This window comes from Urocampus carinirostris, chromosome 15, assembly GCF_059441175.1.
Source record: "Urocampus carinirostris isolate Australia breed hairy pipefish chromosome 15, RoL_Ucar_1.0, whole genome shotgun sequence".
Classification (NCBI taxonomy): Eukaryota; Metazoa; Chordata; class Actinopteri; order Syngnathiformes; family Syngnathidae; genus Urocampus; species Urocampus carinirostris.
In genome coordinates, this window is record NC_142363.1 from 7730421 (window position 1) to 7748128 (window position 17708).

The window sequence follows — 17708 nt, forward strand, 5'->3', positions numbered from 1 at the left end:
GCGCCTGTGCTAAAAGTAAATACGTAAGTATCTTCAGTTGTAGGGATTTTTAACATTTTCATTTTGAGACAAAATGACAGACAAAATGAGCGTCAGCACTCATAAGTGACGGCGGGAGGGAGTCGAATTTTAAGTCACTCAACACTCAAAACGTCACACAGTGAAAATTAAAATCGCTGAATGAAAGTACCGTAGAAATACTACGACAGTAATACGGTAATAGAGAAATGCCCCTAGAGCAAGGGTGTCAAAGTCATTTGAACTCGGGGGCCACACGATAGAACAAACATTCTGTCGGGGGCCTGACTGGTAGATTCAAGAGAAAGAAAAAGAGAGAGAAATAAAAGAGAAAGAGGGAAGGAAAAGGAGAGAGGGAGAGAGCGTGAGAAACAAAAGAGATAAAAAGTCATGAAAAAGGGGAAAAGAAAGGGGGAGGAAGAAAGAAATCCAAAGAGAAATAGAAAGACAGAAGGAGAGAAAAGAAAGCGTGAAGGGTAGGAAGAAAGAGAAAAGAGAGAAAAGGAAAAAGGGAACAATACAGTGCTCATTGAGACGAGAAAAACGTTTTTTAAAGAGTAAGACGGTTTAAAATGTATTGTTTTAGATAGAACCAATAGCACGTCTTGTTAGGAATCGAAAACGTTCGTTTTTTTTTTTTTTGGAAATCGTTTTGAAGCTAAGGGTGTGCAACGTAACGTCCGAGAGCCTATGGAGTTCCCGGAAAATAAATGTTTTTTCAGTTGGAAAACGATGAATTTAGAAGTGAAAAGTTTCAAAAAATTATGTTTGGTTATCTTAGGTGCTTTAGATTAAATTAATGCCAGAATAGCACCAAGAAAGGATAGAATGTTAACAAAAAAAGTTAACCTATTTCGGTTATCAGTTAAAAATTGGAAAATTAAGGAATGTGAAGACGAGGAAAAATCCAATTGAGTGAATTGGAATGGAGTAATTTGGAAATGAAAAGCATTGTTATACGAAAGTAGTGGAAAAGCGTGAGTAAATTCTTTATTTTCATTGAATATGGAGGAAAAATTCATTGAGTCGAATACAAATGAGTAAGATGAATCATTGTAGATCAATGCACGTCAATTTCACATTAAGTAGGCGAAGCTAAAATAGTAGATTTAGTTGGTTTGGTAAAGAAATAAAATGAGAATAAGGTAAAATTAATTGGGATGGTTATATGTCAATTTCCCATTTGGACTGATGGGCTAAAAAGCAAGTGTTAATATTCAATATTCAATATTTATCTGGATAACTCCGGATGAGACCGCAGACTGGATTAATTACATTTATTAATTTATTACAACCAACGACGTTTTATTTATTACACTAACAAGGCCTTTAGTACAATAGGAGAACGTCATGATTTTTATCTGGTGGCATCAACAGTCGGGAAAACCTACACTAGATGATGGAGCATCTGAGGGAATGGACACATACAATGATCTGGACTAAATGAAATATCTAATAGTAATTTCGGTTGACACACAACACACAAAAGCGCTAGGAATAAAAGCTACAAATATGTTGTTTTCTAATTGTGATTCTCTTGTTGGTATGTCACACTGCCGGGGAGTATGCTGCTGTCTAGGATGGTCAGGATGCATCGTCGCTTCCGGGTTTTTGGCTGCATGGAAACTGAGCGTGATGCCTGCTGGGATGAACACTCACTCCAACATCTGACTTCACGACACCCGTTGACGAATACAACAGTGCATGGTCTTCAAATTGTTCACGGGGGTCAAGCCAAAGGCCTATGTGTACACTGTATCACTATCCAGTCATGCACTCATCTTGAAATGTATCGACGACTGTTACCAAAATTTGTTATCACTTATCAGTTCAATTATTCATTTACCTTTATCATGTACCGATCAACCGTCGACGGTCTACGTGTATAATCCAGTATGTACGGATAAAGATAAATGAAGGGGGGGTTAGTGCATGGGTCAGATGTTTGGAGTGTTGGGGGTTTTTGTAAATGAAACATGAACAATGAAAGTTAGAATAATCACAGCAGGCTGACCGCCAGAATTTTATTTTATTTTCGATTCGCGTAAACTCTGTCCGTGTATTGATATCTATGATTGGTAATACTTTGCCACTACTCTGTATTCCTTTTCAATTTTAATTTCCATTCAAAGTGGGAGTATAAACTCCCAAAGGGGGGATTATGTTGTGGCAAACAGACTTGCATTTGTAGTATAGAGTTACATACATTTAGAAATGATTGACATTGAAATTTCGGGAAGATCCTTGGCAAGACAGTTGAGACCTGCAAGGCCCTTCTTCAAGGACTCTCTGAGCAAACTGAGGCGAACAACATGTCCTAATAAGGTTACGACAGCATCTTCCGTGTTGATTACTGAGGACTAGGGCCGCCTTTTGGGTTGGGCTCAAACTGAAGCTATAAGAGCAGTGTTATGTCTGGAGTTCTCTGAGTTCTTTTGGGATGACGAAATAAAAGGCTCCCCCTCATGGCTGGCTCCCGATGTACTTATTCAATCACGAAAGAAGACTTAAAAGATTATCGAACCTACATTTTCTCCAGGAAAGATCTCTAAATCTAGTGAAAGCTAGAGCTATTGTTGGTGATAGGAATGAGTGGAGAGGTATTGTAAAAGGATAGTGTGATGTTTGGGCGCGTTCTAAGGGATGGGCAGGGCACCTGTATGATGCGGCAGGGGTAAACCAGTGAAAGCTGTCGGGCCCTGCTGTTGAACAAAGAGTGTGTTGTGTCACCCTGACCCGAGTGACATGGACGCTTTCTTGTGTCCCGTTTTATCGGGAGGGACGAAAGCATGACCGACTGGTTTGGGTGTTTGGGCATTTGGGTTGGCCACGGTCCCAAAATTTTTGTGTGTGTTTTTTGCTATTTTTTTCCTTTGATTTTCTTTGTTATTGTATGTATTTGTCTTGCTGTCGGTCACCTCACTTGTGGGATATGACCAAGGTAGATAGATAGATAGATTTGGATAAATTGCTATTTGCATTAACGGGAAGTGTGTTTTTTCAAATGTTCTCTGGTTGATGAAAGGTAGTCACTAAATGCAGCTAAAGTGGGTGGTTTGCTCTGGGATAGTTGCCTGGCTTTGGCTACATCAGGGGTCAGGAACAAATGGCTTGCGAGCCGTATATGGCTGTCTCAATGAGTACATAAGGCTCGAAGATAACAATTCATCATTATCCAGTTCTCTGTAGCGTTCAAAAATCGTATGGGTAAATCATGGTTCAGTCCAGTATATATAGGGACATTTCTAACTATAGTTTACAATCAGGTTGTTGTACCAGCGTACCGTGCTTTGGCAGTAGGTTGCTATTAAATCCTTTAAATGGAAGTTCATTCAACTATGTATGTGCATTGTTGAGAAACTTAATGATAAAAAACGGAGAACACTAAAAAAAAACCCACCCTAAATGCCAGCAATCTGATTGGCAGATCCGTAGAGGTGGGCGGATTTCTACACACAGTGCAAAGCAACCTCGTGCTCTCTCGCTCAGTGCAGTCTGAGCTGAAGGAAAATATAACGAAATCCTTAAAATATATGGTGTGGCTTTCTCAACTTTTTATTTTTTTATTTTTGCTTTTATGGCTCTTTGGGTCAAAAAGAGTCTCAACCCCTGGGCAACATCTAGTGGACTTCGTTAAAACTGCAGGTCACTGTTTTGAGTGATGCAGCTCATATTTTCTCCTGTGCTTTCTCAAGCTGGATAAAATCCGTTGACGGGGCTGATCCGGCCTGCAGGCCGTATTCTTGACACCGATGTCTTAAGTGTACATAGAAATGTACAACCACTGCAAGAGAGAATGAAAATTCACCATAAATAATCCACTTGATGAATGAAGTTCAGACTTTTCAACATTTGTAGAGCTATACCTCAGACTTTTGCAGCGACATTATGTTTCCATCGGACAATCTTTCGAAGATTTCTGTGTAAATATACAGAGAAAAGGTCAACTGGATTTCAAAAGGATGAATTAGCATTAAAGCATTTGTATGAGAGTCTGTGAAGGGTGTAGTTTTGGCATCAACGAAGGAGATATATCCCTACCTATTAAGGTTGGGGGGATCAATCCAAATATCTATATTATTGATATTAAGCAAGTATTTGGATAGGATTGATTCTAATGTCCTGGGATTGATACTTTGCTGGTCTACCAATTTCTTCAAGGCGCCACTTCATTATCTAAAAAGCCCAGCCCTTTTCTCTACCCCACCGCGCTCGCCTACTCTTTAAATTATGCCTGCCTGTGTGACTAACAAGGACACTTTTAGCCATTCTCCCTACTCGGCCTGCTGTTGAATCCTGCTGGCCAAACAGAAGAGAGGACCATAACAACACCAGTGTTTTTCATCCACTGTGTCGGGGCACACTTGTGTGCCATGAGGCATTCATTGACGAGTGTGCTGCAAAAAAAAAAAAACGCATAAAAAAGTACTAAGAAGTACTGCAGTATCAAAAGTAAAGGAGAGTACTGAAGAGTATCAACAAGTACTGAAATCCATAGAAAATTTATTAAAAGTGCTGAAAAGTATGAAAAAGTACTTAAAGTACTAAAAGCTGATAAGTAACAAAGTGAAAAATGTATTGACAAGAATGAAAAAGTTCTGAAAGTATTAAAACGTCCTTCCTTACCTGGCCTGCTGCTGCACTTGCCTCATATTTTTTTTCTGCTCATCAGGTAGTAGAGTACTTAACTTATTTTGAAATTGTCTAAGTCAGCACTAACAGTAATAACAAAATGACCTCAGAACTGTGCCGCGCACGTGCTAAATACTGCGCCGCCGTGCTGCCTTCAAGGTTTCCTATTTTCCATAATTTTAAGGTTTCAAATTTTCCAATGTACCAATGTTATAAGTCTTAGGTATGGTTAGCGCATCCACGGCACAGTTCTGAGGTAATGAGATAAAACCTTCCTTTGTGAAGTTTGCATGTTTTCCCACTGCTTGTGTGGGTTTAACCCGGGCACTTCAGTTTCCTCCGCCCCGCGGCCTCTGTTATAAAAGTAGTAATATACGGGCTGCCAGTAATGTTAACCGCAGTATAAAATAATTTTTGTACAGCAAGAAATATATATTCGCCATATTGTCAGATGATAGCAGTAGCCCTTTGGCCACCTTTCACTTGTGTTTTTATGAAAAGTTTAGACCGCTCCATTTCCGACATGGCTACTGTGAATAAAAAAAGGAAAGTTGACGGTGAGGGCCGCTGCCTTCAGTTAAAATTGTTTTCACCATAATCTGAAACAACTGCATCAGGCTTCTTCGCCAAGAGACTGTGGCAACACCCTTGATGTGTGTGTCCACTTTACGCACTATTCATGCATTCCAGGCGAAGTATCAGACAGAGAAAGCTCTCCAGAGTCATATGTCCAGAGGAAGCACCATAACGCAGCGCCATCAGATTCAACATGTCATCGCCCAGTTTCAACCCTGAACACAAAACATGTATGGAAAAAGTAAAGAAAAAAAAATTGTGAAACGTCTTATAAAGTACTGAAAAATCCTCTGTGTGATAAAAAAAAGGTACAGAAAGGTATGAAAGACTGAAGTGTAAAAAAAGTAAATATATCAGTAATGTAACAAGACCATGTTTGTAAAGAATTATTTGATGACTGAAATACTACAGCACATAAACAGCATGGGGCCCAGCGGGGGGCTAGGTGGGAAAATCACGTCCCCCCACCGGAGTTTTCACAAATAAATTTCACTTCCAAGAGCTGGCTCATAAGAGCTAGTTTGTTTGCCAACAACACATAACTTATGGAATGGAGCCAAAGGCTTAGTTGTAAATCCATTACCCGCCACTGCGTTTTCCGCTGCATTGATTTTAGTTTTGCTCTGAGTTGTTCACGTCAGAGTTTTCAATTGGCCACGGGAACTGTACTGTGGAGAATAGTGGCAGATTACAACACAGAAATCTTTTTGTGTTGTCATTGGTGGTTGCTGCAGTACTAGAACAAATTGCATTCTCTTATTATCATTCCCCGGGAATTAGAGGAAACTTCAGTGACCTGACATTCACACCAATCCTACAGTACAGCCACTGCCTTTCAAATAGAATGTTCAAATTGAGGATTGTGGGTGAAAAGTTTTATATACCGTTAGTACGTTGTAAATATTGACTATACTACTGTTAACCTTCCGTTTTGCTCTTGTTATGTACTGTATGAGTGACGTTGGCAAACACATGGAACAAAAAACATAACAAACAAGAGATCACAAAAAATCAAATTGTCAAAACAAAATCCAACTTGACAATATCCAAACCAGAAACAAACTACAAACCTGAATCAGAGATGCAAGGAACAGGGTAACAAACAAATAACGGGTTAAAAACAAAAATAAAACCAATCTAACATTATTTAAACTAGAAATAAAGACCAAAATGGAAAAGCAAGCAACAAAGTAAAAAACAAACAAGTGGACACTAGACTACCAAAAAAATGTCCAAACCAGAGAGAGGACACAAAAACAGAGCGGATATAGCAATAAAAGCGGAAATTAAAATGAAAAAAGGTCATCAATATAATTGGGGACAGCTGTGTCGTGATTGGACACAGTGTACCCAGTTTCAAACCCAGTTGGCGTCCTCTAGTAGAAATATGTGAATCAGACCCTAACAATAAATCTGTTTCTTTGGCGCCAAATGCGGGACATATGCTTTTAATCTGGATTTCTAAGTAACACATTTTGGGGTTCCTTAGTGTGTATGCCAGCAGAATATTTGTCTGTTGCAAGGAATTGCTGATTGCTCAAAAAACGTGCCTTGAGATAAAAATATTTGGTAGACTACCTGAAGCTGCGATTGCATTCCTCAGCTCACTCAGAGATAGTTTTCCAGTTTGCGAAACATCAGTGTGGTAGAAGAGGTCCTGGGAGAAAGACCCAACACTCATGACCAGAAACATTAATCTTGTTAATACAAAGTATGTCAGATAATGTTCAAAAGTAAAAAGCAGTTTTTTCTTTTTCAAATCTGATGGGCACATGTCTCTAGGGCACCATCCAAGTCTCAAGTCTTGGACCCATACAAAAGGATTGAATCCAGGTCTGTGGATTGGAAGTCAGTTTAATTGTTTGCCCCCCAAATGTAAGCAAAGTCCATGTATCTACGCTCGCATGTCAAATCGAGGATATGGTTTCTGACCCACAGAGTAAGTCAAGACTAAGTATTTAGGATTAAAGTCAAAACCAAGTTTACTCTATTGGATTACAAGACATAGTCAAGTCCACCAACCAAAGTATTTAAATGTCAAGTTCTTCTGAGTGACACCAACCCTTTTTTCTTACCGCGTCACGGGGGGCTTCTGACTGTTTTGTCCGAGTGTCGTGTGCTGATCATCAAAAGTTGCATGAGGTAAGTTTACCCCCCGCCGAGTGCAGTGTGCGATCCTTTTTTGCCTTCGCCTCCTATGAGGTGGGTGACTGTCCATGTTCCTTTGAGTTTTTTGCTGTGTGTCTTGCAATTAATATACTATTGTCCAGATAGCTCCCCGTTAGCTTCCAGTTTTTTTTTTGGTCCAGGTTAGCCTCATAAGCAGTCAGCTAGCTGGCTAGTCTGCTGGGCTTATTGTATTTTATTCCGGCTGGGTTCGAGTTTTTTGCTGTGGTAGGTTACCATCTAGCCTAGCTACTTACTGCATGTTTTCGGTCTGCCAGCCTCCTGTTTTTCCGCCGATTGGTCCCGGTTAGCCCTATTTAGCAGCAGGCTAGCCCGCCGTGATATGGTATATTGGTATTTTTACGGCTGGGTTCGAGTTTTTTTTTTGTTTGCTCCCCGTTATTCCGGCTGCTTACTGCATGCTTTTGGTTGGCCAGCCTCCCGTTTCCCGCCAATCGGCTCCGGTTAGCCCTTTTAAGCAGCCGGCTAGCCTGCCTCGTCCCGGTTGGGTTGGCCTTTGTTAGCTCTCCACATTCTCCACAAGAACTACCAGAATTTGGCTTGAAACACTCAAAACCTTGTCAACTAATTAACATCTCAACCAATATGATGACTGGCTTGCTATGGAGTGTTCTTTACATGACGTCACAGCTGAGAAAGTCAAAGACATGGCAAACTGTCTTCAACATAAATTATCTTGGACATTTTTTGAGTATACCAATGACCTATATATAGATATTATGCAAAATACCTGAACTATCACATGTTTTAGAATTTAGGTATTTGACCCACAAGACGAATTTAAGTTTCAGTCTTTATAGGGATGCAACTAACGACTATTTAAATACTGCATTTAGTGAAGTCCTTTAAGAGGTGAACTACAAAGTCTGCAAGAAAAGTACCTAAAGAATCTAAACAGGTTTTACCAACTGACGTATGTCCTTTTTAACATTTTAACAACTGACGTTTGCTCTTCAGACTGCAAGGATTTAATCTCAAATATGTTTGTCAGCATAGACTGGCATAACCCTCAAGTTGTCTTTTACAGTGAAATATACACGTATAAAATATTCAATGCAAGTCATCAAAACTGTAATAGCTTGAATGTTATTTAAATCTTACCGAGGCGAGTCAAACTGTTTCTTTTAACTTTAGGACAATTCACCGAGGTACTGCAATGATAAGCAAGGTCGGCTTTACTAACTTCGCAAGAAGTCTTTTTATTCGTTTTATCCAGTTCGAAATGCTCCCAAACTTTAGACGTTTTGGTATGCGTACATGCTGTTGATGCAGTCATTTCAGTATATTACCGCTTGAGACATAAACACTGTTGCGCATGAGTGATCCTTATTAGAAATCATATTCATCTAAAACGGCGGCTGGGTCGTTAGAGCGCAGACTCACCGCAGGGAGGTCCAGGGTTCAATTCCAGCTACTGCAGCCTCCCTGTGTAAAGATTGCATGTTCTCCCCGTGCCTCCAGTTTCCTCCCACATTATAAAAACTTGAATGTCAGGGTAATTGCCCAATTCAAATTATCCCTATAGGTGAATGAGCGAGTTTTCTGGCAACCCACTGCCCACTGCCGGAAGATAAATGGGATGGGCACCAGCATCCCCGCGACCATAGCAAGGATGAGGGGGGCAGAAAATGAATGGATGAACGTCAGCTCATTGTCGTAGTCCTATTACATACAAAGGCCAAGTCTAGTCAAGACTCAAATGTTTACCTTACAGGAACATTTTCCAAGTTTAAGATGGTTTATAGTTCAGGTCAAAGCTCCAGTATCCAGCGAATCAATTTACCTTGTACTTGATCATTTTCTTCCAAAGGCGAAGAAATTCTTCACTGCTCATCGTCCCTGTGATTGATGTCTTTAAATGTTTTCATATTAAGGAATGAAAGGAGTAATTCTGAACAATGACCTCAACAAGTATGGGATGTCCCCGGACCACTGCCTGGAGTCACCTGGAACGGGCTCTAACACCCTCGCAATCTTTCATGACGATGAGCAGTTTTAAAATACATGCATTGGTGTTGGGGACGACCTGATCTTTTGGGCCTGCTAGACAGAGGGAATTACAAATGTTTTATGAAAAGCATAAGTTTAGTTGTTTGATCCTTAAGGCCAGTCATACAGGTGGGTTGTTAGTTTTGGTCTCTAAGGTATTAAATCGGAGACTTACAGTAATTGCCTAAGAACATTGGGTCACACATTGGCACATTGGTGAGGTTCAGTTGCTCTCCCTGCAAGGGTGGGCGGCCAAGTACAAGAAATGGGCTGACTTTTTCCGCATCATGCTGCTCTAGCTGAGTTTGATCTTACTTGAATGAATGAATGAATGAAAACTTTATTTCGAACATAGAAATAAAAACAGGACAAAAACAATGAGTCAACAACGATGTCACACAACACGTTCGAAAAGGGGTAGTCAGAAGCAGATGCTTATTTTTCCTACCCCTTTATCTTCCCTATTAAATACATTTTATAGATAGCTCCTCTTGTGTCCAATACAACAAAATCTCATGGATATACTTATTACATAGGTCAGATATCAATAATTATAATAGTTACAATAATCACATATTTTATACACTAATCTTCGCAATACCCATCCCTCAACGTCATAATGCGCATAATGTCACTGCGGCACCAGTGATAATATCAATAAAAATAAACACAATACTTATAACAGTTCTGATGTGATAATAGCACAATAACAACAAGTTAGCCATAGTTTGAAGTGCAGTATTTCCAGTCTCCGTCATATCCCATTTTCTTCATCTCTGTATTTCGCCAGTAATGCTTTTTTGTATTTAAATTTGAACACATGGATATTTGGACATTGTTTGATTTCATTTTGCAAATTATTCCAAAGTCTGACTCCACACACAGACACACACATACTTCTCCTGGTGGTTCTCACCTTTGGGATTTTGAATTCACCACAGCCCCTCAAGTTATAATTTCCCTCTTTCCGAGTGAATAATCTTTGTATGTTTTCTGGCACTATGTTTTTGTTGACCTTAAATAACAGTTGTGAAGTGAAAATTTTTATTAAATCATCCAATTTCAATAAATTGGACTGCATGAATAAAATATTGGTATGATCCCGATATCCTACCCTGTGTATGGTTCTTATTGCACGTTTTTGCAACCAGTGGTTTACCATACCACAAATTGTTTTCTTTTCTGTTTTCTGTTAACTAAAAAGGGGGAAAATATTTGATTTATTTCTAATATTGGACAAATGCAAATGAGATTGTATAGGATGTCAGTTCCTTGTTTTAACTTTTTTTGTCTACTGTTCATTGTTTTGACTATTGCATCATTGACACAATCGGCTAATCATGTTGCTGTCCTACGATATCCACACCCCTTAGGGCTGTTCTATTTTTGTTCCTTGATTTAAGATTTAATAAAATGGGGAGTGATTTGGGACAGGCTGGAGTTCTCTTATTGGAAAGCACCTTTCCTAGTCCTCAAAATCCATCAATATATTCCCTTCTTATTTTCAAGTGTCTACTACAGTTTAGACTTCACAAAACCTCAACAATAAACAGAGTTCACGGATCCTTTAACTGCCTGGAACGTTAGGGCACCACCAAGGATGCAACATCTCTCCACTCCCAGCGGTTCCTGACCTGAGTTTGGTTTATTGCAAAGTTGGCACCAGTCCATTCCTTGACGTTGTCGGTCTAGTTAATTTTCTGTTTTCCACTCCTTCTACCCCCTTAGACTGTGTCCTGGAGAATGTTCTCGGCTAGTCCTGATGATTTCTAGGTGACGTGACCAACCACTGCAGTTTTTGTCTGTGCATGTGCCTTCTGATTGTTTTGCAATGCAATGTTAGAGAAAATTTCTAGGCATCAGTTACATAGCCCATGTGAGAAGCAAAACCCACATAGTACAAGTCCCAAAAGGATACGTCCATCAGTGCGACCATACTTCGACAAACATCAATGCTGAAACCCCCAGTTTTCAAGTCCTCTAGATTCAAAACAACACAATTGTGAAAAAAAGTATAAATCACTTAAAAAAAAACAGACCTTTGAGGATTTTCTCATTTAGTAGTTTCTGAAGCTCCTCAGCATCCACCTCTTCATACTATAAAGACAATGGGAAAGAAATGTAAAAAAACGGGCCAAAACCTACTCCTTGTTTTCTCATCAGTGGGCAAATGAACTATGGAGGACCAAGCCTACTGTATGTACAAATAATACATTTACATCAACAAATATAGGCCATATGAATAATTGAACACAAAAATAAATTATGTAAGACCTAAATATATTACATAAATGCAATGAATTCTTATACAGTATGTCATTGTGAGCACACCCCTCACATTTCTGCAGAGATTTCGTTACAGTGTTTAATAGACCAATACTGAAGAAACATCGCTTTGACACAATGAAAATAAGTTTGTATAAGTCCTATATAGCAGAGTAATTGCTTTTACCCCTTAAGAAAACTCAAAATGTAGTCATCGATAACCAAACCCCTGGCAACAAGAGTGAGTAGCCCCAAAGGCCCTATATATCCAAACAAAGCACTGCTTGCCCTTTTACCTCCAAAATACCATGTGATTTGTTCCTTTCACTAGGTCTCAGGTATGAATAGGGGGCAGGTGTGTTTAATTTGAAATTCACTCTGTCATACTGGTCATTGAAACTCCTAATATGGCACACCATGGCAAGGAACTCTCAAGGGACCTTAAAAAAGGAAATATGGCACTTAATAAGACTGCCCAAGGCTACAAAATGATTCCCAACACCCTGGAGGTCAGCATAGAGTGGCCAAGATCCTCCAGTATTAGAAAAAAAAAATCAGGACACACACACAGCGTCCAAATGCTATCCAAGAAAGATAGGGGCAGAAGTCAGCATTGCTGCAGAGATTAAAGAGGTAGGGACTCAGCCTGCAAGTACTCAGACCATACACTTCAGGACTCACTTTTGTTGCGAAGGGTTTAGTTATTGACGGCCATATTCTGAGTCTTTTGAGGCTTTAAATAGATTTACACTGCTGTAATAGCTTTACACAGACCAAGCAATGTTTCTTGAGTGTTGTTCTACCAAACACAATGATGAAATTTCTGCTGAAATGTTAGGATTGTACTCACATTTGTGACATACAGTATGAACGCAGTATTTCGTCAAATATTTTTTGTGAATTTTGTCCAGTAAATTGTCCTTTATTATTTTGTATATTTGATTCAACCAGTTTTCTGTTGTGTATATTGTCACAACAACATGTTAACTAAATGAGGGAGTGAAGTTTTTAACGTATTGGCGGTAAAGGCATTGCAGTTGATCGGTGCACTTGGCAATCAACTAAATGTTGAAAGGCAAAGCCAGTTTGACCCGCCGTTCCATTTTGATAACATTTTGCTGTAAGTCTTAATATACGTAAATTTTTTACCATGTTGGAGTACTGTCGAAAAAATGTTCTTTTCTGTTCATCAAGATGTGTATTTGGGACATTTGGGACCTGTAAAAAGATTGTATAGCAAAAAAATGTTATTATTTCTTTTAAAACTTAAGTACCTGACAAAGTAGTTTTAAAGGGACACCTTATAATATTTGACCACTATATGTCACCTTATTGTCAAATTCAACCAAAATTGAGTGCTATAAAACACAGGGAAGAACACAAACTACATAGACTCAAAGTGACGAAACTGCAGTTTTTTTTTGAACAACTTGGAGGCGCTAAATAATACGCACTGTTCCTTCAAAATTTTGAAACGTAAAATGAAATGAAAATGAAATGATCTGCATTTATATAGCGCTTTTCAAGTCAAGACTTCCCAAAGCGCTTTACAGTATGCTTCACATTTCCCAATAGCAGCCGTGCTGCCACGTAAGGCGCTAACCTGCTTATTTGGGGCATTAGAGGTTCAGTGTCTTACCCAAGGACACTTCGACATGTAACACGGACAAGCCGGGATTCGAACTGGGATCCCTTGATCCCAAGACGAGCGCTCTACCTCCTGAGCCTGCATAATAATAATTCATTATTTTTAAGAATGCATTGGCATTGGTATTACTCTAAAACCTGGCTGTGTTCTGAGATATTGAGACCAAAAATCATGGGTCACCAACCTTTTTGAAGTTGAGAGCTACTTTTAGTTACTGATCACCGCTAAAGGCTACCAATTTTATACACATTTCTGGAATAACATGTTACTAGTATGTCATCACTTTGTTATTACCAGGTTGTAATTATTAGAAGTTAAAATAGGCTCAGTCAATCATTAAACATCATGCCATTTAGAAATCACATTTCCTAGAATACAACAATGACCCGTGATGTATTTTCAGAACCAGTAAAGGGCTACTTAGGTGGTCTTAGGGGGCTACCTGGTAGCAGCAAGCACCATGTTAAAGACCCCTACTACTTGTACTACTACCATTACTACTACTACTACTACTGCTACTACAACCACTAATAATAATTATGATAATAATAATAAAAGAAAAAAACAAGAAATGAGAAAAATGAATGAAAATCTTTATTCCTTTTTTCAACAACTTTTTATACAGTTTTTTTTCCACCAAGAGGAACTCACTTAAATACAATGTCCCTTTATATATAAAATATAAAATTTTATTAAAAACCACTGAATATACTCAATGCAGTATATAGCAAACAAGGACTTTTTGTCATATTGCCACATTTCAGGCTTCAAAATTCAAACTTAAAGGTAAAAAACTATTTATACATAATATATTTTCTAAGAATCATAGACAGTGTTGGGAATAATGATTGATATGCATTTTTGGGGAGATTCCGTGTTGTTGACTTTACATTTGTTGAGCATAAAAAAAGTCAACATTTTCCAGTATTTTTCAGTGTGAATGTGTTCATGATAAAACCCATGTTTTTCTTTTTTTTTCTTCTGTATTCTTTAATCTCTCTTTTTCCTTTTGTTTGCCCCCGTTTTGTGTCATCCTATGCATAATGTTGCATAATAATTGGTGATGTACGGACAAAGCAACAAAAACAACCTGAAAAGTCGTTTCTGACCTTTTTTTGAGTGAGCAGAGCTGGAAAAAAATGGTTATTTAAAAACAATTCGGAATTCCCACTTCTTTAAGTAAACCCAAAGTAAAGTCAAAGTCGACACCGCAGTGTTTGGTATTTGCTAAGACAATTTTAAATTCTTTGACCTACATCTTTTGGTAAAGTCATGTAAATAGTTACTTTCCGTGGTAACCATTTAATTTTACTAGAGAATTTAATTAGTAGAGGTAAGATCATGGGCCCAGCCCAAAACCTACTCAAACCTGGTCCGAACTTAAAATGTCAATCATTAATTCGGGACGGCCGGGCATCTTTATCGCCGTTTTTTGCACTTACTTTTACTCAAGTAATTATTTGGATCAAGAACATGCTTAACAAATTATCAGTTTAACTCCAAATCACTTAGTTCGAATACATTTTCCTCCTCGGTGTTGGGGTGGAAAACGGATCCTTCTTCTTCCCATTAGCTTACAAGTTTTACAAGTGTTTCACTATTTGCAGCTTGCAATCTGCAGAATATCATTTTCATTTTGGTGCCGTTTTGTGCAATTTTACTCAACTTTCACTTTCACTTTCGTTCACTGCACGCGCCGAAATGTGCAATTTGGTGCAGAACTGTTCATTTTGACACTGCACTTGCAGTATACACTTGATTTGAGGGACTCTGCCCTGAGTAAACCCCAAGCTGAGTATTCAAATCAAAACGCACAGTTTGGCGCTCAAGTACACTCGACCGAAGTAAATCTTCCTGTTTACTTTGGCGGCAAATCAAAGCTTCGAGTTTATTTCGGACTTGGTTATCAAATCAAGTTAGTCAGTCATGTCTTGGCGGGTTCAGGTTTATATACCCGCGACTAGGGTCAGGTCGAGATGATTGTTTTAGGCCCGATCCTGCATCTACTGTAGAGTTTTTCATTTACTAACTCAGTTAGTTTTTGGAGGAATTAATGAGTAACCTTAACAAATTACTTTTTTAAAAATACCCCCGCCAACACTGAAGACATGTGAGACACTATCGTAAAATGGAATCATGTCAGCAGATTATTTAAACATTAGATATTTTTTTTTACACTGGAAAAACTGAAAAGTAAGTGTGCTAAAAATATTGGCGCCCTTTTCTTTCTGCTCAACCATTAGCCTCTAAACCTTTGGCCCAAAGAAGGAGCAAACTAATCAGAGAACAAACCAAGAGGCCCATGATCCGGATGGATGACCTGCAGGCATACACAGCTGAAGAGGTACAATCTGTGCATAAGACAACTACTAACCGTACTCTGTATAAATCTACCCTTTATGGAAGGGAGGCAAGAAAAGGCCCTTTCTGAAAGAATACAATAAAAAGCCAGTTTGGCATTGGCAAGAAGCCACATGGAAGACACAAATAACATGTGGAACAAGGTTTTCTTGTCAGATGAGACCAAAATTGAACTTTTTAGGCTGAATGCAAAACGTTACGTTTCAAGTAAGAGGACCACTGTACATCGCTCTGAAAACTCCATCCTTACTGTCAAAGATGGTAGTGGCAGTATCATACTCTGGGGTTGTTTTCCTCAGCAGGGAGATCAAAAAAAGTTGATGAGAAAATTGATGAGCCAAATACAGGACAATTCTGGCACAAAATCGGAAGTCTGCAAGAGACCTGAAAATTTTGCGCAAGTTGACCTTCCAACAGGAAAATTACCCTAAATTTTTAAAAAAGATTTACAATGGAATGGTTTAAAACTAACAACATATAAGATAGTATGGCCAAGCCATAGTTCAGACACCACTTGTCTTAAAGCATTTGTGAAAAGATCTGAAAAACCTTAAGGACATTGCGCTGTTTTGTAAGAAAGAATGGGCAAATATTTCTGTTTCAAGATGTGAGAAAACCAAAAAGACTTGTTGCTGTGATCACAGCAAAAGTATTAATTTAAAGGGCGCCAATATATTTGCAATACCTACTTTTTAATATTTATTTATTAGCACAATATGAAATGATGAATACATTTGGTTTCTTTTCACAATTGAGTGCCACTTGTTGATTTTTAGAAAATATTTTGAGTTTTTTATCTATACATTTTAAGTCTAAAATATGGCCATATGTCAAAAGGTTCTTGAGGGAGGGGGCAACACTTTTGCAAAGCAATCTAACTCTACTTTCAGTGCACATTTTTCTCTCTGTGGAAAGGAATAAGGGTGTAGTATAACATGTAATCTTTATGTGTTAAATTGACACTGGTTATTTTACTATGTACCTTTTGATGAAGTTCACGTCCATGCTCCTGAGAAGTTTCACTGTGAAGGTATACGAAAAGTTACATTAAACATTGATTTATTTTGTAAGAGTCCCAGATTTTTGGCTATTTGTGGAATACAAAAGGAAGCGGTGGAATAACAAGCAAACCTACTAGCCCAGGATCTCCGCTTTGGAGTAGATGGTCAAGAGGAAAGATGAGTTTTCGTTGGGATTGAAGGTTGAAGGCACGATGAGATAATGGCCAGGTTTCAGCCAGAGGAACTCCATGACCTCACGTCCGTTTAAGTGCATTTTAGTTTGGGCAACAGGCAGATGACTACTGAAGAACGTGGCTGCAAATTTGCCCTTGTGTGACTTGTGCTGAAGAAAGATCAACATGATCAACATTTGTGAATGTTTACAATAATGCAAATACAGTGGTTCCTCTTTAAACGAGCAAATTTCGAACACAAGCTGTCATTGTTGCCATGGTGCCCAATTGGCCCCGCCCATGTGGTGCAAGCTGCGGCTTGTTGAGAATTTGGCTTTCTTTCTATATTAAGCTCAGCGCTCTCTTGCGTTTGGGTCAGCCCTTCAAACAAACTTCTGCCCCACAAGACGTGGGTTCCGACTCGGTCCTCTTTTGCTATTGATATTTCAAGTCCGGTATTGTTCTCGTGTATTTTTGTCCTGTTTAATTTCGGGTTACAGTTTTGTTTCCGTCTCTTTTTGTCCTGTTTGTTAGTTTCTCCAGTTTTTGTTCCCGTCAAGTTTCTCCTGTTTATTTTTGTTATCTTGATTCGTTATTGATCTCGTGGGTCTCTGGCTTCCCGTCTTTCCACGCCAGACCGGCTGCCTAACGTGTCATGACAACCGTGACAGTTATACTTTGTACATTTTTTATTCATTACCTTATATGCTTTTATATGCATTTTTGTCTTTTTTTTTTGACCACGCTGCTATTCATTTGTATCGTAATTGATTTCTTTTAAGTTTGAATGCGGGCAAGAGGAAGTCATTCCTTCCGTGCTGTATGTTGTGCATATATCATATTTGAAAGTAAAGTTAA

The 17708-nt window shown here is 38.7% G+C and overlaps 1 protein-coding gene across 1 annotated transcript in view; it reads right to left on the reverse strand.

Annotated features, from left to right (window-relative positions):
* Positions 1-17708, reverse strand: part of LOC148351438 (calpain-9-like) — a 33954-nt gene that overhangs the window by 6158 nt on the left and 10088 nt on the right. Inside the window, 9 exon segments of the mRNA XM_088354948.1 lie at positions 3786-3802; positions 3885-3937; positions 5325-5441; positions 6805-6883; positions 9197-9265; positions 11321-11382; positions 11442-11499; positions 16659-16698; positions 16812-17014. Of these exon segments, the coding sequence (XP_088211074.1) occupies positions 3786-3802; positions 3885-3937; positions 5325-5441; positions 6805-6883; positions 9197-9265; positions 11321-11382; positions 11442-11499; positions 16659-16698; positions 16812-17014 (698 nt within the window).